The sequence below is a fragment of the Cervus elaphus genome, chromosome 23 (assembly GCF_910594005.1).
Source record: "Cervus elaphus chromosome 23, mCerEla1.1, whole genome shotgun sequence".
In the NCBI taxonomy this organism is placed as follows: domain Eukaryota; kingdom Metazoa; phylum Chordata; class Mammalia; order Artiodactyla; family Cervidae; genus Cervus; species Cervus elaphus.
Window position 1 is genome coordinate 16663851 of NC_057837.1, and position 22465 is coordinate 16686315.

General features: G+C 43.9%; 1 protein-coding gene and 1 long non-coding RNA gene across 5 annotated transcripts in view; one reads left to right on the forward strand and one right to left on the reverse strand.

Moving 5' to 3' along the window:
* LOC122681350 overlaps window positions 1–7254 on the reverse strand; it is a 37228-nt gene extending 29974 nt beyond the window's left edge. For both annotated transcript variants that reach the window (XR_006336946.1, XR_006336945.1), the window contains exons 1-2: window positions 7120–7254; window positions 267–320 (exon numbers count right to left, since the gene is read on the reverse strand). This is a non-coding gene — a long non-coding RNA (uncharacterized LOC122681350). The remainder of the gene's footprint in view (window positions 1–266; window positions 321–7119) is intronic.
* The window catches only part of PROSER2 (proline and serine rich 2), a 44146-nt gene continuing 26066 nt past the window's right edge, over window positions 4386–22465 (forward strand). Inside the window, exons 1-2 of one of the 3 annotated variants that reach the window (XM_043883343.1) lie at window positions 4730–4805; window positions 19140–19305. Coding sequence is in view for 1 of the 3 variants with exons in the window: in XM_043883342.1 (XP_043739277.1) it covers window positions 4401–4805 (405 nt within the window). In the remaining 2 variants the exon portion in view is untranslated. Of the gene's footprint in view, window positions 4806–19139; window positions 19306–22465 lie in introns of all 3 variants that reach the window. The other 2 variants (XM_043883342.1, XM_043883344.1) reach the window with 2 other exon arrangements.

Below are 22465 nucleotides of genomic sequence, written 5' to 3' on the forward strand. Positions count from 1 at the left end.
TAAATTCCCCTTGGACAGGGAACTCATCCATGCTGCTCTCTGTTGCACCTCCTGGACTTTACCCTTCATAACACTTGGCACATAAGAAACCACAAATTATTTTTGGAGGAAGAATGAATGGGCTCCATACATCCTCTCTTCCTGTTTGGACCTCGGTCACTTGGCGGGTCCTGAAGCTCTAATGAACGGCACTTCTTCACCATGAATCTTTTTAGAACCTTGCTTCTCTTTCAGACTCTTATTGAATTTAGATGTAATTTATTTACCATTTTCTTCCGTATTTGTTCCTTCCACATGTATTTCTCCTTCAGAATATCGACCTGGAAAACAAACAAGGTAACACATGATCTATTTGCTTTCAGGAAGTATGGGACCACTTTATTATCATCTTTTAAAGTTTTTCTTAAAATCATCACCAAAAGCCCTCCAGGTTGTAATTTCCTCATTGACAGAATAATTTCTTTTTATAAATCAAGAAATTTCACTAGCAAGTCATCCTTGAAGTACATCAATCTCTTTTTAATTCCTTCCTTCTATCATCTACCAAATATTTAATGACTGTTTGATATAAGCCAGGCTCTATGCTGTGCACATTGGCATTTATTGTCTCAAAAAGATGTATTGATTTATAAAAGTAATGCAGAACCAGAACAGAAAATTTGGGACATATACAATACTAAAAATAAGAATGACATGCTCACCACCAGAAAGAATGTCATCCTTTTGATATATTCACTCAGTTTTTTAAATTTATACATGCATTTTCCATAGCTGAAACAGTAATTTCACACAATTTTGTAAAGTTCTTTTTTCCCCTTTAGGTATTTTCTTGTGTTCATGAAAAATACTTCATTTTTAAGAGCTGCTTAATAGTTTACTTAAGGAGCATGTGTGCATACTCGCAAAGAGTCAGACACGACTGAGACTTTCCCCTAATTTTGGACTTTTTTGGTTTATAATTTTTTGACATTATTAAAAAGGAGACAGTGCACAAATTTTTGCACTCATCTCTGATTATTTCTATAGAATCCCTCGATATGGAACTATAGGGCCAAAGTATACAAATATTTTTCCAGTAAAAGTTATATCGACTTATGTCCCACCAATAGTATATAAAACTTTCCATTTCATTGCACTCCTGCCACTACTAAATGTTAGAATTAAATTTTTTTCTAATATAATAGATGTGAATATAGCTTACTATTTTAATTTTAAATTACTGGATAATCAAAACACTTTAAAATATAATTACATGGGAATTCCCTGGTGGTCCAGTGTCTAAGACCCCACGCCCTTATTGCTGAGGGCACAGCTGTGATCCCTGTTTGGTGAACTAAGATCCCACAAGCCTCATGGTGTGGTCGAAATCAATAAATAAATTTTAAAATTAAAAATATATCGACACATACACACTAATCATTTTTATTTCCTCTTTAAGAAAAATTTTCCATTGAATTATTAGAGTTTTCTTAACAATGTGTGTGTACTCTTGTATTGAGGATGAAATGAACTGCCAGATTTGTTTTCTATAGTTCTGTAAGTTTTTTTTTCTTTTCAAATTTTGCTTACAATATTTTTAGTTAGTTGTCAGAATTTTAAAACTTTTATGTAATGTAGTCTATTGGTCGTTTCCTTTATGATTTTTTCATTTCTTTTATTTCCTCATCTTGAGGTTACATAAATATTTGCCTAAATTTTCTAGTTTTAAAGTTCTTTAATGTAGCTGAAATTTCTTTTAACACATAATGAAAGGTATGAGCTCAACTTGATTTTTTTTTCAAATTACTAGTTTCTTAAGTCCATTTACTGAGAATCTGTCCCTTTTTCATTTATTTTAGATGACTCCATCACATATTAAAATCTACACTATACTGACTTTTTTACTATATTGGCCCAGTGTCTTTTTCTGAGTTATCTACTCCATTTTATCATCTATATCATTAAATATATACTAACATTCTATTTGTATATGCTAACATTCACTTTATTATTTATACTATGTTTAACTAACAAGTGGGGAAATTTCCTGTATTTTTCTTCACTTTCATTATTTTCTTAACATTTTTCATCTGCTACTTGTTCAAGTAAACTTCAAAATAATTTTGTTTTAGCCTCCTAAGGTAGGTTTAATAGCTTCATCATACGAGTAAGAAACTGAGTCTCAAAAGGAATACGTAGTTCAAGTTTACACATATTCTAAATGGAAGAAGCATAAATCAAAACCATGTCTTTTGGAGAATTCCCTGGTGGTCCAGTTGTTAGGAATCGGTGTTCCCACTGCCAGGCCCGAGTTCAATCCCTGGTCAGAGAAACATGATCCTTGCAAGCCGCACAGTGCAGCCAAAAAAGAGAGAGAGAGAGAGAAAGGGAGAATCATGTCTTTTGATATCTCCCTTTTTAGCTCTAAAATACTATAATTTTTTAGTAAAGAAAACTCTTGAGATTTATTTTCTGTTCTTTCCCATTTCCTGTCTACCTCCCTCTAGTGGTCATTACAGATTTTGCAGTTTCTCAAGCCAATTCGCACAGTACTCATTTTAATACGAAAAATCATTAGCTTACATTTTAAAAGTTTACTTAAAAGTTTTTAACTTATACAAAGGTAATAAGAACAATCATCTAATATTTGGGGCCCTGTATCACGGTATTTTCTTAGCAAAGACCAGCCTCAAAGGAATTCAGTAAAAAGTCAAGTGAACAGAAAGCAAAGTTTTGTCAGTATCATGGATTTTAAAGTAGTAAAAATTGCAGGTCCATAACCCTCCAGGTGTTTCTTTGCTCTTTTCTCCACTGATGTTACCCAAGTACTTTTAAATTTAAAAAAAAAGTACTTTTAAGAATAGAATCTTTTAATTCCCCCTCTAACCCATGTTTTGCTTTCTTATTTCACTTTGTGTCCTTTCTCACCTTCTAACGCCTTTGGGTATGTTCAGTTGGCACAGAGGTGCGTGGACAGGGGTGCAGAGGACTCAGGTTCTCACACTGGTCCCTGGCCAGTTCTGCACCAGCCCCAAACACGGCAGCCTGCTTGAAATTCCCACAAAGCTCAGTTCCCAGTTAGCAGGGCTGGCTTCATCCCCTACTGCCTTGGTTGAAACCTCAGTCTCATTTTCTCCCTGTTCATTTTTTGTCCCCTTCCCACCTTTTTTGCTTGCCTTTTTCTTTTCCCTTTCTTCCTTCCTAATCCTATCATCCTTCAATTTCTTTCTCCTTATATTTCCTCTTCACCTGGAAGAAGATACCATGTAAAATTTAATTTGTATGCACAACATAGTGTGTACTTCATAATAACTAAGCTAAGCATATGCATATGCATCATAAAAGTTTAACCAAGCTAAGAAAAACAACAACCAGTAAAGAGGAAAAGAAAAATTCTGGGAAGCACTTATCATAATGTCTTTTTAAAATCTGAATTTATGAAAGAGGTTGCCTATATTACCTCCCACCCGTGGCTATTTAATATTTTTTTTACCAAGCCAATTCATGATAAATATATTAATGTTTAACAATATGGTACAAAAGAGGAAATAAAAAGAACATGGACAGAAAGTTTAGGTGCATTATTTAAGGAGGATTAAGGACTTAAGTCTCTTCTGGATTTGGTTCAGAAAGAGGGGGTAATAATACTTGCCTAATTAAGTAGTAAGTGGGGTAGATTAAAGTGTTTGTAAACATTAATTAAAGATGCAGGGATTTAGATGAGGCCAATGTGTTATTAGTGAAAAAGTTTTCTTCCCTTTAATCAGGTACCTCCTCCTGGGAAGGGCAAAGAAATGATATCAGGCCTAAGGAATTAAGGCTCACCCTAAGTGTCGCCAGTGACTCAGTCATGCTTTGCCATCAACCACTTCCTTCCTTAGCTTTCTGTAAAATGGGGATAAGCACAGCAGCACTCTGCAATACGGGTTTTTATCATATCTGCCATTTGAGTATATCTCAAACCCTGCAATAAAACCCCATAACTCTTGCTTTCTCCCTTCGTACAGGGTTGTCCCACCCCATTAACTTCCACCAACATTAATTTCACTTCCACCAACTTACAAAAGCCTTCCACAACCAGCTAATAACCTCAGTGGACATTTCCACGGTGATAAAGGAGAAACGACATCGAGCAATGGGGTCAAAACCTCTTGGACGCGTTTCTTCGCCTCTCTGAACCTCCGTTTTCCTCCTCTGTAAAATGCGGATGAGAAATCAAGCAGCTCTTCTAAGGATTTAATGAAATTATGTGTGTCTATTAAACGCCTTGTCGGAGGCTAATAAGAATTTGATTCGTGATAGTTATTATCGCTAAATACAAAATAACCTTTCAAAGCTGACTATAGGAGGAGGAAAAAAATGTTTCGTTTCGTTCAGACTTTCAAATGCAAATCCCTATGTTTCCTCTGTGTAATTCAGAGATGGGGCTGGGGATTCACTCAGATCGGACCAATTCACACCTGGCACCGACACCAACGACCCGTGCCGGAGGCCGCTGCCTGGCAGCACCGGCGCGGGGACTGGTCCCTTTAAATGTCCCGGGCACGCGCCCTGTGAGTTTGGGGAGCGGGACAGCCAAGACCCCGCGTACGAGCACGCGTGGCGGCGCGGCGCAGAGCGCGCAGCCGGGTGTGCGCAGGAGCGAGCGCCCCGCCGGGAGCGCGCGGCAGGGGGCGCGCAAGAGCGGGCGCGCGGCGGGGCGGCCCGGGATGGTCCGCGAGGTACGCGCGAGCAGAGAAGCGAGCGGGCGGCGCGGGCGCTCGGCTCCCGGTCCGCAGTCAGGGTGGGCTCCTGCGGTCCCCGCAGGAGGAGGGCGCTCCTGCCAGGTGAGTGCGGACTTCTTTATCCCAGACAGGGTGGGAGAGCGGGAGGGCGTCCTGGCAGCGGATCCCTTCGCCCCGCACGACAGTGAACCCGGTGGCGTTTGGAGCCGATCGCTGGAAGTCGGGGTTCGGATGGGGTCCTAGGGGGAAGGGCGACCCCCTTTCCTAGTGAGCCACCGGCTTGGGCTTCCCGAGTGTCGCTGCCGGTGCGGTCCTGGCAGGGATCTCTTCTAAAGTGAGTTCTTCGGTTCTTTCGCATCTCGTCCCTTGGAAGTTAGGAAGGACTCTGGCGCCGTCCGAGGGGCTGTCGTCGGCCCGGTGGCCTCTCACCCAGGAAACTCGGGACCTCCCTCGGGATCCCAGGGGTAGGCGTGCGCCCGGCTCGGGGTCGGTGGGGAGTACGCGTGGCTTTCTGACTCCGAGGCTGCCCTGGCGGGGGCGGGGGGTCGCATGGTGGTCAGCGGCATGTTTCTTATTTTGCTCGCAGAGCGGTCCGGGGTTGTCCCAACACTCCTGCCCTGGCCTCTCTGCCCTCCTCGGAGTAGCCGCAGCGGCTGTCCAACTCCCGGGGCACTGTGTCCCTTCCGCCGCAGGCAGGAGGGCGAGAGTCTCATATTGGCAGGAGGTGGCCGAAGCCACCTGTTAAACTTGGGTCCTGCTCAAAGTGACCAGTGGATTTCCGTCCCCACCCCCGCTCCCCAGACCCTGACCCCCAACAGGTAACTGAGTCACGCGGGAAACGGGTAGGAACTGCCCGTGAGCCGGGGCGCGAGGGATTAAAAAAGAGAAGACTTTGTGGCTAATGTGGTGCAATTTAACAAAAGGCAATAAAACAAACTCCAGTATTTCTCCAAGGCTTTGAAAGTTTCCCAGTATTGTTTTACGGAGTCTAAATTTAAGCATCTAGCCTTTTTTTTTTTTTTTTTTAAACCGCAGAAACTAACCTCAGAAAACATTTAACTCTTTGCCAGGACCCACTTGGTGCAAAATGAAAACTCACAGGAAAGGAAAATGATTTTTGTGCCTTTCCCCCTGCTAAATACAGTAGAACATTCAGGTCTGTTGCTGGAGACTGTAGGAGAAGGTTCCTCTGGCTCTAATTTTCATTGAGAACTACTTTTTTTTTTAAATCTGTATTTCTGGAAGTTATAGAAACACCAAATCAGATATAAGTGTAAGGTCACAGGAGAACCTAAGTTTATTAAAGATGCTTTTCTTTAAGCACTACATTCTTACTGCTGTAGCATGCACTGAAAAAAGTCTGCCCTCAAAGCTCAGTGTCTGAATGTTAGATTGTTTTTCTAGGTGGAGGAGGTATTTTGGTTTATGAGACCAATGTGGAAATACAAACAAGTGCCCTATTTACTTGGGATTGGGTGGGAAGGGTGGAAGTTGTCAAAAATCTCTCTTGCCAAACCTGACAGTGTATGTATGGAATCTTGTGTATTTTCTTGCTCAGACCTGTGATGGCCATTTTTAAGGGACTGAGTATATGCCTTCCTAACAGCACTTCAGAGGTTTTTTTACATTTGGGAGGGGGCAAGATATTGGATGCTGATAATTTAAAAGTAACACATTTTGTCTTTTAGTAGAAATCAGAAAGCCAAAATCAGATTATTTAGAGAAGTCTGGAAAGAAGAACAATGATTTTAAGAAAATATGAGTGTGTTTGGCTCCACATTGACTCTCTTTGAGGCGGTAGGCAGGATTTTCCTGTTTTAGTGCCAGGCCCTGGTCATTTGTGGGGCTTCCCTGGTGGCTCAGAGGGTAAAGAAACTCTGCCTGCAATGCAGGAGACCGGAGTTCGATCCCTGGGTTGAGAAGATCCCCTGGAGAAGCAAATGGCTGCCCACTCCAGTATTCTTGCCTGGGAAATCCCATGGACAGAGGAGCCTGGCGGGCTACAGTCCATAGAGTCTCAGAGTTGGACACGACTGAGCGACTAACACAGCGGGTGATCATAAATTAATTCAGCAATATTTGCAAGCTTGTCTGACAGCTTGCAATGTGCTGAGCGCTGAACTAGTCATGGAACACACCAACACACCTAGATAAGAGCCACTCGACCCAAACTGATTAAAGCCAGATCAAGTAAAGCCTTCATCGGGAGCTGAAGATACACCTGGCCCTGGTTCCAAAGTTCTCAGACACCTTAGGAGCCTGTGGTTGGCACCCTGTGTTGATTGTCAAGATCATCTCAAATAACTACAAGAGACAGAGCTGAGCCTTGAAGCCTGGGGGAGAGAGGGGAAAGGCTTAGGAGGCGCAGAGCTGAGAACAGGGCATCCTCTGGAACAAAAGTTCAGGTGCATCTTACCCACTCGGTTGTGGACGGCTGCCGGTGGTACCGGGCCATCCTAGGAGCATCCCAGAACCTAAGCCTTTGCTGGTAGAGGGCGGCTTTTCCTTTCAGTTTCCACTGCCCTCTCTGGCAGTGTTGGTGGCTTCACCGCTGCCTGCGTGTTCTCAGGACGACAGGCTGGGCAGCTCTACCCCTGGGGCCCTGCAGCCGTCCCCTCTTGAATCTGGGTGGGTCAGCTCCCGTTCACGTTAGCACAGTGGCGTCAGGACCGTGCAGTCCCCAAAGCAGCCTCTGTAGAGAACCACCCTGAAGCTGCACTTCTCAGCAATGCTGTTGTCCCCCTCCCAAACCTGCAGCATTAATCTTGAATCGTGTTTTGAGGTAGTAGGTCCTGGGTTTATAATCCATGCAGTCTGGATCCAAGGTAAAGAAATGTGCGGGGCAGAACATGCTGCCTTATTGAATAGCGATGTGATTGTTCCATACAAACTTGTATCTTCAGACTGGATGTTTCCGAATACCTACCACTCAAGACTTGGTTCTTTCTCTCCCTTTGGTAGTAAAAAACATAGAACAGTGAATTTATCATTTTAGAGTGTACAAAACAATGACATTAAGTACATTTACATAAGATGTATTTGCGAAGCGTGTTTTCTTTCATTTTGTTCTATAGAGGTCTACAGATATCCGTTAAATGAACTTCATTGAAATCCTGTTTTTGCTGTTGTTGCTCGTTTCTTTGTTATACATCTCTCTTCATATTAGTTAACACCTCCAGTTGTGATGACTGAATGCCATGCCGTGCTCAGTCGTGTCTGACTCTGTGACCCCATGAACTGTAGCCCGCCAGGCTTCTCTGGCCATGGGATTTTCCAAACAAGAGTTCTGGAGCGGGTTGCCATTTCCTACTCCAGTAAATGAACTTTATTAATTTCATCATTTCTCACTAACTTTGTGTGTGCTTAGCATGTCAATAGTTGAGAGAGGTGTATTGAAAGATCCCAGTATAATGAGGTCTTTGTTGATATCTCCTTATATTTGAGCTTAAAAATATTCTGAGACTATGTGTACATACAACTTTCTATTTTCATTTCTAACTATGCATCTGTAAATTTATATTGTTAGACATACACTGTCTAACAGGAATTGAATTTTTATTATCATGCAGTTACTTTTATCACGAGTGAGGATTTTTGCCCTAAAGTCTATTTTGTCTGATGTGGTATAGGAAGAAAGAAAAGTGAAGTCACTTAGTTGTGTCTGACTCTTTGTGACTCTGTGGACTGTAGCCCGCCAGGTTCCTCCATCAGTGGGATTTCCCAGACAAGAATACTGGAGTGGGTTATCATTTCCTTCTCCAGGGGATCTTCCCAACCCAGGGATCGAACTTGGGTCTCCGGCATTGCAGGCAGACTCCTTACCGTCTGAGCCACCAGAGAAGTCCCTGATGCAGTACAGCCAGAGTGATCTTTTCATTGTTACTGTTGTTAGCATTTCCTTGATATATCTCCCTGTTTTAAAATTTTTCTTTCAGGTATCTTTGTGCTCAGTTGCTCAGTCATGTCTGACTCCATGGACTATAGCCCTCCAGGCTCCGCTGTCCATGGAATTTTCCAGGCAAGAATACTGGTGTGGGTTGCCATTTCCTACTCCAGGGGATCTTCCCAACCCAGGGATCAAACCTGGGTCTCTTGTGTCTCCTGCATTGATAGGCAGATTCTTTACTGCAGTATAATTGACATTCAGTAAACTGTAGCACATTCACAATGTTTTGCAACCATCACCACTATCCAGTTCCAGAACTTTTTCATCGCCACAGAAGGAAAATCCATACCCGTTAAGCGGTCAGTCTCTATTTCCTCCCCTGTTTCAGCCCCTGGCAGCCACTAATCTGCTTTCTGCCTCTGTGGATTTATTTGCCTTTTGGGATATTTCATACCAGTAGCCTTAAACAATGTATGTCTGTCTTCTTTTACTTACAGTGCTCTCAGGATTCATCCATTTATAGCATGAATCATTACTTCATTCCTTTTTGTGGCTGAGTAATAGTCCATTGAGTGGATATATCATAGTTTACTTATTCGTTATCAGCATATGGACATTTGAGTAGTTTCTACCTTTTGGTTTGTGAGTAGTGAAGTTACAAGGAACCTCCAAACTGTTTTCCATGGTAGCTGCACCATTTAACATTCCCACTAGCAATGTTTGAGGATTCCAGTTTCTCCACATCCTCACCAACACTTGTTGTTTTCTGCGTTTTTGTTTTTATTGCCACTCCAATGGTCATGAAGTGGTGTCTGATTGTGGTGTTGATTTGCATTTCACTAATGACTAATAATGATGAGTATCTTTTCATGGACTTAGTGACCACTTCGAGATTTTCTCTGGAGAAAACTCTGTTCAAGGACTTGATTCTCTTTTGTATTAACTTTTCTATCACCAGCATCTTTGAAGTGAGTAAGAGTAGGTTTTTTTTTTAATATTTATTTATCTGTTTATTTATTTGGCTGTGTCAGTCTTAATTGTAGCATACAGGCTCTCTAGTTGTGGTGCATGGGCTTAGTTGCCCTGTGGTATGTGGGATCTTAGTTCCCTGACCAGGGATCCAGCACAAGTTCCCAGAATTGGGAGGCAGATTCTTAACCACTGAACCACCAGGGAAGTCCCAAGAGTACTTACTTTTATAAAACTTGGTTTGTATAGTATGTTCCTTCTCAAACCCTCATTCTGTTGTTTGGCTTCGTTTCTTTTTCCGTTTTCTCTTTTCAGCTTCTGCTGCATCTCCCAGAAGACTAGTTGTCCAGCTGGTGCTTTGAAATATTTAACTTTCTACCTATTCTAGTTATATGAAGGCCTGGTCTGTTCATTCAGCAGTATTTGTAGGCTGTTGGGGCACCTGCCATGTTCTGGTCACTGAATTGTCCCTGGAGATACAAACCTACCACTCCTCATACACTTCTGTTTTAGATGTTTGCAGATTACATTTTATTTTACTTTCTTTTTTTCATTTGTTCCAAAAACTGTTTCAATTAATTTTTATTGGAGTATAGTTGCTTTGCAACATTGTGTTAGTTTCTGCTGTAATTTTTTTTTTGTAATTTTTTTTAATTAACCAATTAATAGAGCCTGGCACAGGGAAAAAGAACAGTACTTAACTCTCTCCACCACAGGTTTCAACACCAAATAGCTGTGTAACCATCAGGTTCACCACTTTCCCTTTGTGGACCTCAGTTTCCTGGTCTGTAAACCAGGGGGCAGGACTAAGTGACTTCTCTGGCCCTCTCAGACCTGGAAACTGGAGATGATACACTCATGTTTCACCACAGCTCTCCCCTACAAACCTAATTTTCTGAGTGTATGTAAAGTCGTTCTTTTTGTATAGCTCACTTCAAGGAATTGTCTTATATGGAAAGACAAAAGATGGCTCTGTTCTTGTATACTCAACAGGTGAGCTTGGTCAGTGGCTGTTTTCCACAATGGCACATTTGGCATTTTCTGTGAAGATCCCCAGGGTTCGAAGCGCTTTCATGAACACTCAAGCTCCTTCTGTGCTGGGCATACCTGGGAACGCAGATAGATGTCAGTGAATATGGTCCCAGCCTTCGAGAAACTTGTGACCTAGTGAGAGTGATACAGGTGTCAAGTGGAAGCCGATCTCAGAGGCCCACGCATCTTTTGGAAGCAGAAGTCAGAGATACCCTGACCTTTCAGGAGGTAATGTTGGAGCCAGGCCAACAGGGCAGGACAGGAGGTTGTCCGAATGGTGAGCCATGGCTTTACTCATCACGCCGAAGAGTTTAGCCTTGAGCTTGGGGGCACGAACCATGAAAGGTCATGAGTGGCCGGGTTCTGCCGTGGAGGAGAGGTTTGTACGTAAGCCGAGGCAGTCACCTGAAGTTGGGCGGGGTGGCCAAGGGTTGAGGAAGGGAGGCTAGAAAGATGAAAGAGATAAGATGGTACAGAGAAGGGGATGGCGCTGGAAACGTCTGATGTTGAGCAGAAGTTCTGGTGCAGAAAAAGTCTGAAAAGGCATTCCTCTAGAGTGGAAAGCTAAAACCTAAATCCAGCTCTCTCTGACCTCGGTTTCCTCATGTAATTTGTCCCCCACACGCATCAAGAACCAGTGAATTTGTTGACTGAGCTCCGGCTGAGCTTCACTTCATCAATCAGGTTGTAAAGTGTGTGCGACATGAATCTGTTGTGTATTTTTTTCCCTCCCGGTTCATTCTTACTGTGAATGAATGTTGTGATTTCAGAGGTATTGTCTGAGGAGAAAGATTTATTTAAAAAAAAAAAAAAACAACTCATAGTTCCAACCAGGCATGTAAAAGATCATTTTACACCAGGGCTCCCACATGGAACTCTGAGGAGCCAGGAATTGCGGGCTCATTTTTCTTATAAGCCAGAGAACTGTTTTAAGTCCCTTCCACACAATTTGCAGGATGAAGAGAGTAGCGCTGAAACATACACACTACCACATGTAAAGTAGACAGCCGGGGGGAATTTGCTATATGACGCAGGGAGCTCAAACCCTGTGCCCTGCGACCACCTAGAAGGGTGGGATGGGCCGGGAGGTGGGGGGAGATTCAAGTGGGAGGAGACACGTGTATGCCTGCGACTGATGCATGTTGATGTAAGGCTGAAACCAACACAATATTGTAAAGCAGTTATCCTCCAATTAAAAATAAGTTAATTAAAAGGAAAAATATTTTATCATCAACAGGTGCTAAAGCCATACTACAATGAGAACGGCATCTCAAGAACACTTTGCTTTTTTTACAGTGTTAATTATCAGTTCAGATCCAAAATCGTTACGTTAACCATGGGTATTCACCTATATTTTTGTTATCACTGATGGTGTTGTTTTCTTATTGATTTATTTATGGCTGTGCCGGGGCTTCCTTGCTGCCCAGGATTCTCTCTAGTTGCGGAAAGTGGGGGCTTCTCTTCATTGCAGCGCTCGGGTTTCTCATCGCAGTGGCCATTTCTGTTGAGGAGCTCAGGCTCCAGGGCACATAGGCTTCAGTAGTTGCATCACACCGGGTTAGCTGCTCCGCTGCACCAGGGATCCTCCCAGACCAGAGACTGAACTCCTGTCTCCTGCATTGCAAGGAGGATTCTTAACCACTGAGCCAACTGGGAAGCCCCAGCTATTTCTGACCTACGTCAGTGATTTGATCCACTAACTGGGCCAGACGTCTGACCCTTCCCTTCTCAAGCTCTGGAAGAATGTTTTCGGAGAACTTGAAAATTCACATAAAAATACAGTGTGTTTAATACTGTATTTCCTAACTAATTCTCATGTCAGTCTTGTTTTCCAAAGTGGTGGGGAACCTGACAGCTTCAGCAGCCAAGAGGCCTTTGTCAAATTTTGAGTAATTTGAGTAATTATCAAATTCCAGTGCTGATTCATTCAAGGTGCCAAGTTTTTTCCCAGAGAGTTTGATAAGCAGTCCTTGAAATGCTGACATCAGTATCACCTTGACTGTTCATTAGAGTCCTCCAGTATTTTCAACAAACATTTGGTTGTCCACATTTCTGTTTTCTTTCCTTTTTTTCTCTTCAGATTTGTTTTTTTTTAACTGAAGCACTCAGGTGGCACTGGTGGTAAGGAATCTGCCTGGCAAGGCAGAAGACAGAGGAAACAAGGGTTCAATCCCTGCTTCGGGAAGATCTCCTGGAGAAGGAAATGGCAACCCACTCCAATATTCTTACCTGCAGAGTTCCATGGACAGAGGAGCCTGGCAGGCCACAGTCCATGGGTTTACAAAGAGTCAGGCACGACTGAGCACACACACGAATAGTTGATTTACAATATTGTGTTAGGTCCAGGTGGACAGCAAAGTGATTCAGTTATACCTACATACACATATATCTATTCTTTTCAGATTCTTGTCCCTTATGTTACTACAAAATATTAAGTATAGTTCCCTGTGCCATACAGCAGGTCCTTGCTGATTATCTGTTTTATATTTCTTGTTGTTGTTTAGTCACTCCATCATGTCAGACTCTTTGCAACCCCATGGACTGTAGCCGGCCAGGCTTCTCTGTCCATGGAATTCTCCAGGCAGGAATACTGGAGTGGATAGCCATTCCCGTCTCCAGAGGATCTTCCCTACCCAGGGACTGAACCCAGGTCTCCTGCTTTGCTTCCCTGATGCTCAGTTGGTAAAGAATCTGCCTGCCATGCAGGAGACCCCTGTTCGATTCCTGGGTTGGGAAGATCCGCTGGAGAAGGGATAGGTTACCCACTCCAATATTCTTGGGCTTCCCTGGTGGCTCAGCTGGTAAAGAATCCACCCACAATGCGGGAGATCTGGGTTGGATCTCTGGGTTGGGACGATCCCCTGGAGAAGGGAATGGCAACCCACTTCAGTATTCTGGCCTGGAGAATTCCATGGGCTGAAGAGTCCATGGGGTCCCAAAGAGTCAGACACAACTGAGCAACTTTCACAGACTCCTGCATTGCAGACAGATTTTTTACCACTGAGCCATCAGGGAAGCCTATTTCATATTGGTTATCCTCATTTCTTGAAAAAGTCCTGAAAGCCCCTTATCTTTTCCGCTCTGTTAAAACTGGGGTAGGAGCCTGTGCCCACAGGCCTGGATTTACAGGGAGGGAGTTGAGTACTCTGTTCCAGGATTGCAGGGGCTGTCCAGGAAGAGTGCGGGCAGGGGGAAGCCTCTGGAGACGCAGGCACAGGGCTTGCAGAGAGACTGGAGAAGACGGGCTTCAAAGCTGGACGCAGTGGATGGACCCAGCAGGAGGTCCTGCGGGAGTTCTGCTCCCCTCCGGTTTGGATTTAAATCTGTTCAACCTGAGATAAGACATGTAAACCAGGTCTTGGCTTCCGGTCTCACCAGGTGTTGTAAATACCAGAGCTGGATGAACGTGCTCTCGGTCAGCTTTATTTTTGCTGCAAGGAGGAATGAAAAACTCAGCCAAGAATTTTTTTTGAGCTTTCTCAGGAGAAAGAAAAAGCATTATGAAACAATAAGGCATACTTATTTTGTCCAAGTAAGAAGTTCTTCGTTTTAGCACCTTGGAGTAGCACACAGTGGCTGCTCTGGTGACATTTGCTGGATAAACAGAAAGCACACAGCTTGTTTAACAAAAAAAGAACAACCTAAGCTGGGATTTTTCCTTCAATCTTTTTTTTTTTTTTAATTTGTCGAACAATCCAGAAACGCAGTAGGCATATGTTTAGTTGCTCAGTCGTGTGTGACTCTTTGTGACCTCTTGGACTGTCAACCTGCCAGGCTTCTCTTGCCCATGGGATTTCCCAGACAAGAATCCTGGAGTGGGTTGCCATTCCCTTCTCCAGGGGATCTTCCCGACCCAGGGATTGAACCTGAGTCTCTAGCACTGCAGGTGGATTCTTTCCATTTTTTAAAAATGAGCTAAAAATATCAAAAATTGAAGTGTCTACCTTTGCGGACATTTCATCAGATGAAGCTAGATTTTCCTCCTGTTGATTATTCTTTTATGTTTGCTTCTTCCTAGGTCATTACTTTTTGTTATCAGTAGCGAACCTCAAATCTGGTTAACTTTGCTTTCTGGTGAGGATTTGTGTTGGGTAGGTCTGATTTCTGCCTCCTCTGTTCAGTGGTAGTACACTGGGGTGGAAAGACTTCTCCCCTTGGGGCAGGTTAACCAGCCTACCTGGGTGAGGCCTCTGGTGTGAAAGTGTTTGCTTACATGTAGGTGAATCAATTACTTTCATGTGGTGTATGGCCTTAAGTAAATTAATTACTGCCTCCTATTAATAGTTGAAACTATTCACAACTGAGACGATCTGAAACCAACCTTGTTCTTCTACATTTTTCAGTAAGAGCTTTTTTTTTTTAATTTGGAAAAAAAAAAAAAAACCCTCTAAATGAAAGCATGGAGATTCTTCTGGAGAAGTAAAACTGCCAGGCTTTGAAGTATTTAATTGTCTTTAATACCCTTGAGTGCTAGTTAAGAGTTTAAGGTCCTAAGTTCTTACAGAAGACATTTTCAGAAGTAAGGAAAAAACCCAACTCAGAGAAAAAGCAAAACTGTAGGAAAAGGATGCTAAACCACTGGCCACGTCAATGATTTAAAACTCCAGACAGAACTAAGCCTCTGCCCTCAGCTCTCCCAGCAACTTTTACCAGTCTCTCCCTGAAAAACATTTTCCTTTGATGTTCTGTGCTAGGATCTAGTCCTAGTTTGCTGGTTTGCATAGTGAGTATTTTTGGAAGCATTCTTTTCTTTTCAAGGCTTTTGTTATCTTGACATGGAGAAAGAGCCCTTACTAAAGAATAGTTACTACATACGTATTTTGCTTCAGCTGTTTGTTTCTGTGGCAGCCCATTTGGAAATTTCCTGTTGGTCCTGGTTACACCTGTGGATGTACGCATGGGTGCATGCATCCTGATAACTTGTCACATGTTAATACCATGTCTGGTGTTATTGGTGTCAAGTTTTTAACAGATCATCATTCGTGCTTAAAGTTCTCCCCTCCTGCTCCGCATTTGTCCTTGATTGAAATCTCTAGGTTGACTGGAAGTAACTTCTCCTAAATTTCAAGCCTTTGGTCTCTGAATATGACAGAGGGATAAAGGGTGATTACTGCAACGAGGTTAACGTGTCTAAAATGACTTACACATTTAACATTTCCTTTAGGTCAAAGGTCTGTTTTAAGGATACTCTAATGGTTTTAGAGTTTTAAAATATAAATTCTGTGTTCATATCAGTACTATTTACAATAGCCAAGACATGGAAGCAACCCAGGTACTCATCAGGGAATGACTGCATTAAGAAGATGTGATGTATAAACAATGTAATATTACTCAGCCACAAAAAAAGAATGAAATACTGCCATTTGCAGCAATGTCAATGGACATAGGAACCAGAGATCAAATTGCCAATATCCGCTGGATCATCGAAAAAGCAAGAGAGTTCCAGAAAAACATCTATTTCTGCTTTATTGACTATGCCAAAGGCTTCAACTGTGTGGATCACAATAAACTGTGGAAAATTCTGAAGGAGATGGGAATACCAGACCACCTGACCTGCGTGCTGAGAAACCTGTATGCAGGTCAGGAAGCAACAGTTATAACTGGACATGGAACAACAGACTGGTTCCAAATAGGAAAAGGAGTACGTCAAGGCTGTATACTGTCACCCTGCTTATTTAACTTATATGCAGAGTACATCATGAGAAACACTTGGCTGGAAGAAGCACAAGCTGGAATCAAGATTGCCGGGAGAAATATCAATAACCTCAGATATGCAGATGACACCACCCTTATGGCAGAAAGTGAAGAGGAGCTAAAAAGCCTCTTGATGAAAGTGAAAGAGGAGAGTGAAAAAGTTGGCTTAAAGCTTAACATTCAGAAAACTAAGATCATGGCATCTGGTCCCATCACCTCATGGGAAATAGATGGGGAGACAGTGGAAACAGTGTCAGACTTTATTTTTTTGGGCTCCAAAATCACTGCAGATGGTGACTGCAGCCATGAAATTAAGACGTTTACTCCTTGGAAGGAAAGTTATGACCAACCTAGATAGCATATTAAAAAGCAGAGACATTACTTTGCCAACAAAGGTCTGTCTGGTCAAGGCTATGGTTTTTCCAGTGGTCCTGTATGGATGTGAGAGTTGGACTGTGAAGAAAGCTGAGCACCGAAAAATTGATGCTTTTGAACTATGGTGTTGGAGAAGACTCTTGAGAGTCCCTTGGACTGCAAGGAGATCCAACCAGTCCATCCTGAAGGAGATCAGTCCTGGGTGTTCATTGGAAGGACTGATGCTGAAGCTGAAACTCCAATACTTTGGCCACCTGATGCGAAGAGTTGACTCATTGGAAAAGACCCTGATGCTGGGAGGGATTGGGGGCGGGAGGAGAAGGGGACGACAGAGGATGAGATGGCTGGATGGCATCACCGACTTGATGGGCATGAGTTTGAGTAAATTCCGGGAGTTGGTGATGGACAGGGAGGTCTGGCGTGCTGCGATTCATGGGGTCACAAAGAGGCGGACATGACTGAGCAACTGATCTGAACTGATATGGGCATAGAGAGTTTTGCCTAGTGAAATAAGACAAATACTATATATCACTTATACATGGAATCTAAAAAATAATACAAATGCCTGTAAATACAGAAACAGACTCACAGACATAGAAAACAAACTTATGTTTATCAAAGGTGGGGGCAGGGACAAATTAGAGGTATGAGATTAATAGATACAGACCATTATAGGATATACTGTATAGCACAGGGAATTATAGCCTTTATTTTATAATAACCTGTATGGGATTCTCCAGGCCAGAATACTGGAGTGGGTAGCCATTCCCTCCTCCAGGGGATCTTCCCAACCCAGGGATTGAACCCAAGTCTCCCGAATTGCAGGCAGATTCTTTACCAGCTGAGCTATCAAGGAAGCCCTTAATAACCTATAATGGAATATAATTTGCACAAAATACTGCATCACTATGCTGTACACTTGAAGCTGACACAATACTGTAAAGCAACTATACTTCCATAAAAAATTTAAAAATAAAATATAAATTTTGTTTATATAATGAATGCTAAGTCAATAGTTTGGGACAAATATTTCCAAAATCCCGAGCTATAGTTTAAAAAGAGAGAGAGAGAACTTTGCCCGCAAGTCTAGTCTAACTGAGGAAGAAGAATTACACGCATAATGAGATCTGATGTGTGAGTTGTATCCAAGGGACAGAGGTGGCATCGCATGGTTAACAAGAGGTGGGAGGTGAGCAGTCAGTGGGAAGAGCAGGTGGAGAGAGGGGTGACGAGCAACTTGCAGAAGGAAGGAAGGGTGGACAAGGCTTGCCGTCATTTCTGAGCCAGGCTCTGAAGATGGGGAGGAGAGTGATAGGAGGCAGTCCAAACGTGGCTCAGAGCGTTAGGGAGACCAGGCTGGATAAAAGGGTTCATATCGTGGAAAATAGGTTTGAAGAGATAAAGTTAGGCCAATTCCAGAGACACTTGAAAGCCCTGGTTCTTACAGGTCAGCTCTTTGGCAGGATTGGTTAGGAAAACAAAAACTGTGCCAACTTTGACAGGCCTGTGGTGCCAAAAGGAATCCAGGATTTCAGAAAGTTTAATTAGGTCCTTGCAACTCACTGGTGAATGTTGAGGCTTTGTTTTATTTTTAACAACATTTTTGAGAGCATAAAACTTGGAGGAAAATGAATTTCAGGACCCCAAAAGTACTTTGGCCAACCTGCCAGGTCAGTTCTGTATGTTTGTGTCTAAATGTGAAGTTTTGGTACCATGGAGGATGGTGGCGGGGAAGTGCGGTATGCAGAGACTGTCCTTTATGTGTGAATTGGGAGACAGGATGGAGCTGTGTTGCATCATAAGTTGTGTTGTGATAACCAGAGCATGATCGTTTCTGTGGAGTGTGTCTGTAAATTATTAGGGGGAGAAATGAGATGATTATAGCCTAAGAATTCTATTAAAGCCCAAATTAAGTTGAATAGTAGAAAATAAAGAATATCAGGACTCTGTTTCCTTTTAATTTATGGACTGGGCTAATAAAACAATATAAAGGAGTCTTGATATCAATCACAGCTTCGTCTTCTAGGTAATTTCTCATTGTAAAACTCGTTTTTGTTACTGCACATCACCGCCATAAAACTAGGAATGAGCAGAGAAACAGAAACTATAGGAAACTATAAAATAGGACTCCTGTCATCTTTGTTTGAGTAACTCAGAGCATGTTAGGACAAACGAAGATTGTTAAGAACTGCCAGCATTGGGAAGACCCTGGTCCAGAAGCTAAGACTCTGTGCTTCCAGTGCAGGGCATCCGGGTTTGATCCCTGGTCAGGGAACTAGATCCCACATGCCACAACTAAAGATGCCACGTGCTGCAACTCAGACTTGGTGCAGCCAAAATAAAAATATTAAAAAAACAAAAAACCTGCCAGCATTAAGGCTAACAATGTCCATTGTGTATATTCAGATTATTTTATCTCAGAGTGTATACCTTCCATGTAATATGACTCTTATCTTTACTTGCACCCACTGCTTAACCAGAGGAAAAGCCCATACCTGGTAATGATCTACGGTGACTCAGAAACAGTTTCCACTGGGAAGCTCCTGCATTTTTAATGTCCCTGATGGTCAAGAAGAACTTATCTTTTTGGAAGCGACTTGGCTGTTAAATCGTTATATTGGGATTTCTCAGGATATAGCCTTCAAGGTAATTTCTGTCTTCAGATTGTTTTTCTAGGTTTGGGAACAAAACTTCCCAACATTCCTGTGAGTGGAGAATGAGATGATGAAGGAGTGGGATGTGGGTTTGCACATAGATCTGGCCTTCGTGGATGGCCTGCCCTGGGAAGCGGGGGTGTTTTTAAGGAGCTCGTTTCTCCCCCTTTCCCAGCCGAGACTGTACCTCGGCTCTGGCGGTTCACAGTGGGGTCTGGACAGGAGTTGGGGTCTCTAAACCTGGATCACAGTCCACGGGGTTCAGAGCCCCAAGACCCAACCCGGATCTTTTGTCAAGAGTTCGCCTTGGCAGTGAGTCGGAGCGGTTCTTATTTTAGAGTTGTCACACAGTCGTGCTAAGCAAAATTAGTTCCACATCACTTGGTTAAGGAGGATCATTTTCCCCTTCATGTTTGGAACTGCAAAGACAATAATCACCCTTGTGATTCCGTTTAGCTTGTCTGCAGGGAATCAAGTCTCAGAAGAAGTTGGTCCCCTCCCCCCACTCCAGTGGGACAAAGCCTAGTAGTTGAATGGAAGGGAACTCATCTGTTTGTTCCAGTTTAGATTCTTCAGTAAACTGGATCTGGTCAGCCTTTGCCTGGCTAATTTCGAGCTAGGTTGTGATCCAAGAAAAGTTTAAATTCAGGGTTACTCCCTCCAAGTAAAGCCAAGCTGTCTTCACTGTTTCCTTTCTAAACTCTCCCCGGGTTTCTTGACTGTGGGTGTCTCCTCTGCTTCTCTCATTAAATCCAAACTCATCTGTCCTGTATCACCTCCTGAGACACTGGGCCTTTCAGAGTTTCCCAGGCAATAAAATTATCTGATAAGTCATTATTGCGCAAATCTCTAGGAAACCTGGTCGAGGAACTAACATCCCACATGAAACCGGCCAGCTGAGCCCGAGTGCCGCAACTGGAGAAGCCTGTGTGCGGCGGCAAAAGCCCGAGCACCGCAGTGAAGACCGCCCCCCCCAGAATTTTTTTAACAATTTTTTAAATTAAACAAAATTCATGCCCTGCTTTGTTCAGGTCTACTCCTCATACATCTATTTGCACTTCCTCCCTTGCTTTAGCCCAGTTCAGCACTTCACCTCAACCACTCACCGCTTTTCAAACAGGCCATGTGTTTCCATAGCTTTGCTTACTCTCTGTTTCGAATGCCCAGCACGGTTTGCTTAAATAGCAGTCTCCTGAAATCTCAAACATCTAGCGCTGGCCTTTCTGAAAGTCCCTGAGCCCTACCAGGGAGAGTGGGCACCTTCCCCTTGATCCGTGTGCCGTGTCATGGCACTGAACACAGTGATGCGTCCGTCCTCCGTTAGAGTTGGCACCACGTGGCAGAATTACTTGAGGAACTTAATAAAAATGCACACACTCAGGTGTTACCCCTGAAGATGTATTCAGTAGGTGTGGGTCTGACCCGTTGCTAGATTGAGGACCAATACCTTGAGCAAGTTCCCCTGAGGAGGAGATGCTTCTTATTCATCTGCCTGTCTTTTTCTAGTACCTGGAATCTGCTCCTTGTGAAGTAGGAGAATGGTAAACATCAGAAGAATGTGTTGAGATTAGAAAGGAAGTTGGATTGCAAAGGGAAGCATGGAGTGATGGGTAGGCGCGCGTGCTAAGTCGATTCCGTTGTGTCTGACTCTTTGCGACCTTATGGACTGTAGCCCACCAGGCTCCTCTGTCCATAGGATTCTCCAGGCAAGAATACTGGAGTGGGTTGCCATGCCCTCCTCCAGGGGATCTTCCTGACCTAGGGTTCAAACTCTCGTCTCTTATGTCTCCTGCATTAGCAGGCACATTCTTTCCTATTGAGCCACCTGGGAAGCCCAAGTCCGCCAGGCTTCTCTGTCCGTGGAATTCTCCAGGCAAGAATACTGGAGTGGGTTGCCATTCCCTTTTCCAAGGGATCTTCCCAACCCAAGGATCGAACCCAGGTCTCCTGCATTGCAGGCAGATTCTTTACTATCTGAGCCACCAGGGAAGCCCAATGGGTAGGACGAACTTTGATTCTGCAGCCTGGTGGTGGGGGTGGGTGATTGCTTTTAGGAGAAGGGTGACATCACCGTGGTGCTTCAAGATGAATCCAGCAGGATGGTCAAGAGTGGAAAAGGTGAAGAGAAGAGTCAAATGTGGTAAAATGTGGTCCTGTACTCGGGAATGGGCCCAGAAAGGAAGTGGACCCAGCTGACATGGCGCAGGAAGAATCAGCAGGGCCGGCAGCTGGCTGGCTGTGAGTGGCAGGGACAGGGAGGAGCCAGTGATGTCCCCAGGCTGTTTGTGTGCCGAGGCTGAAAGCCGCTGTGCCTGAGATGGGTCTTTGACAAGATGACTCAGCTCTAGGGTTTGGTGAATGATGGAAAGACCCAGATCCTTGGATTGCTCTGCAGACCTGACTGTGGCCAGTTGGAACTCTGATGGACGGGGGTGATGGTGGAAGGAGGGCCGCTGCCTTCCATCCAGGCCATTCTTGGTCTTTCTGGAACGTACAGAGGAGGTGGGGAAGCCACCTTCCTCTCTGGCTCCCACGCCCTCACTGGACGTGCACTGGCCTCACCAGCCACAGCCCCGTCAGCTCCACCAGCACCGTCAGCCCCGAGGGCCACGACTGGCCGCACTCGGCAGATGGAGATTTACCACGACTGTGGATCACTTGCAACCTTGTCCCGATACACGGGCCCTCACCAGAAAAGGATATTCCTAGTAAATGCCGAGAAACAATCATAGGAAGCCTAACGAATAAAACAGAGAACGTGCACACACAGCTCGTGGTTCCCTCCATGGTGTTAGCCTGCTCTGCTTCCCGGGGAGAAGTCGGTTTTCATCTCTGGGGCCCTCTTACCAACCCTGGTCTCCCTTTGTATGACGCGCACATTTGCAGCCATAAAACGTGAGCCCTTGATTGGGCAAGGAGATGAGACATTGTGAGGTGGTCGTGACCTCACAGACCCTCAGCTTCTGGCCACTCTGTCAGATGGGTCTGCTCCTGCTTCCTTATCTCTGGCTGTCCCCTTGCCAGGGCAGACCCGTCCTCCTCCCGCTCAGAAATACGCCTTCTCCATGGCTTTCCTGGGAAATTCTATATTTTTGGCCCCTGGAGAATGAGGACCAGGAGCAGCCCCTCGTTCTTGATTCCTTAAGAGATGA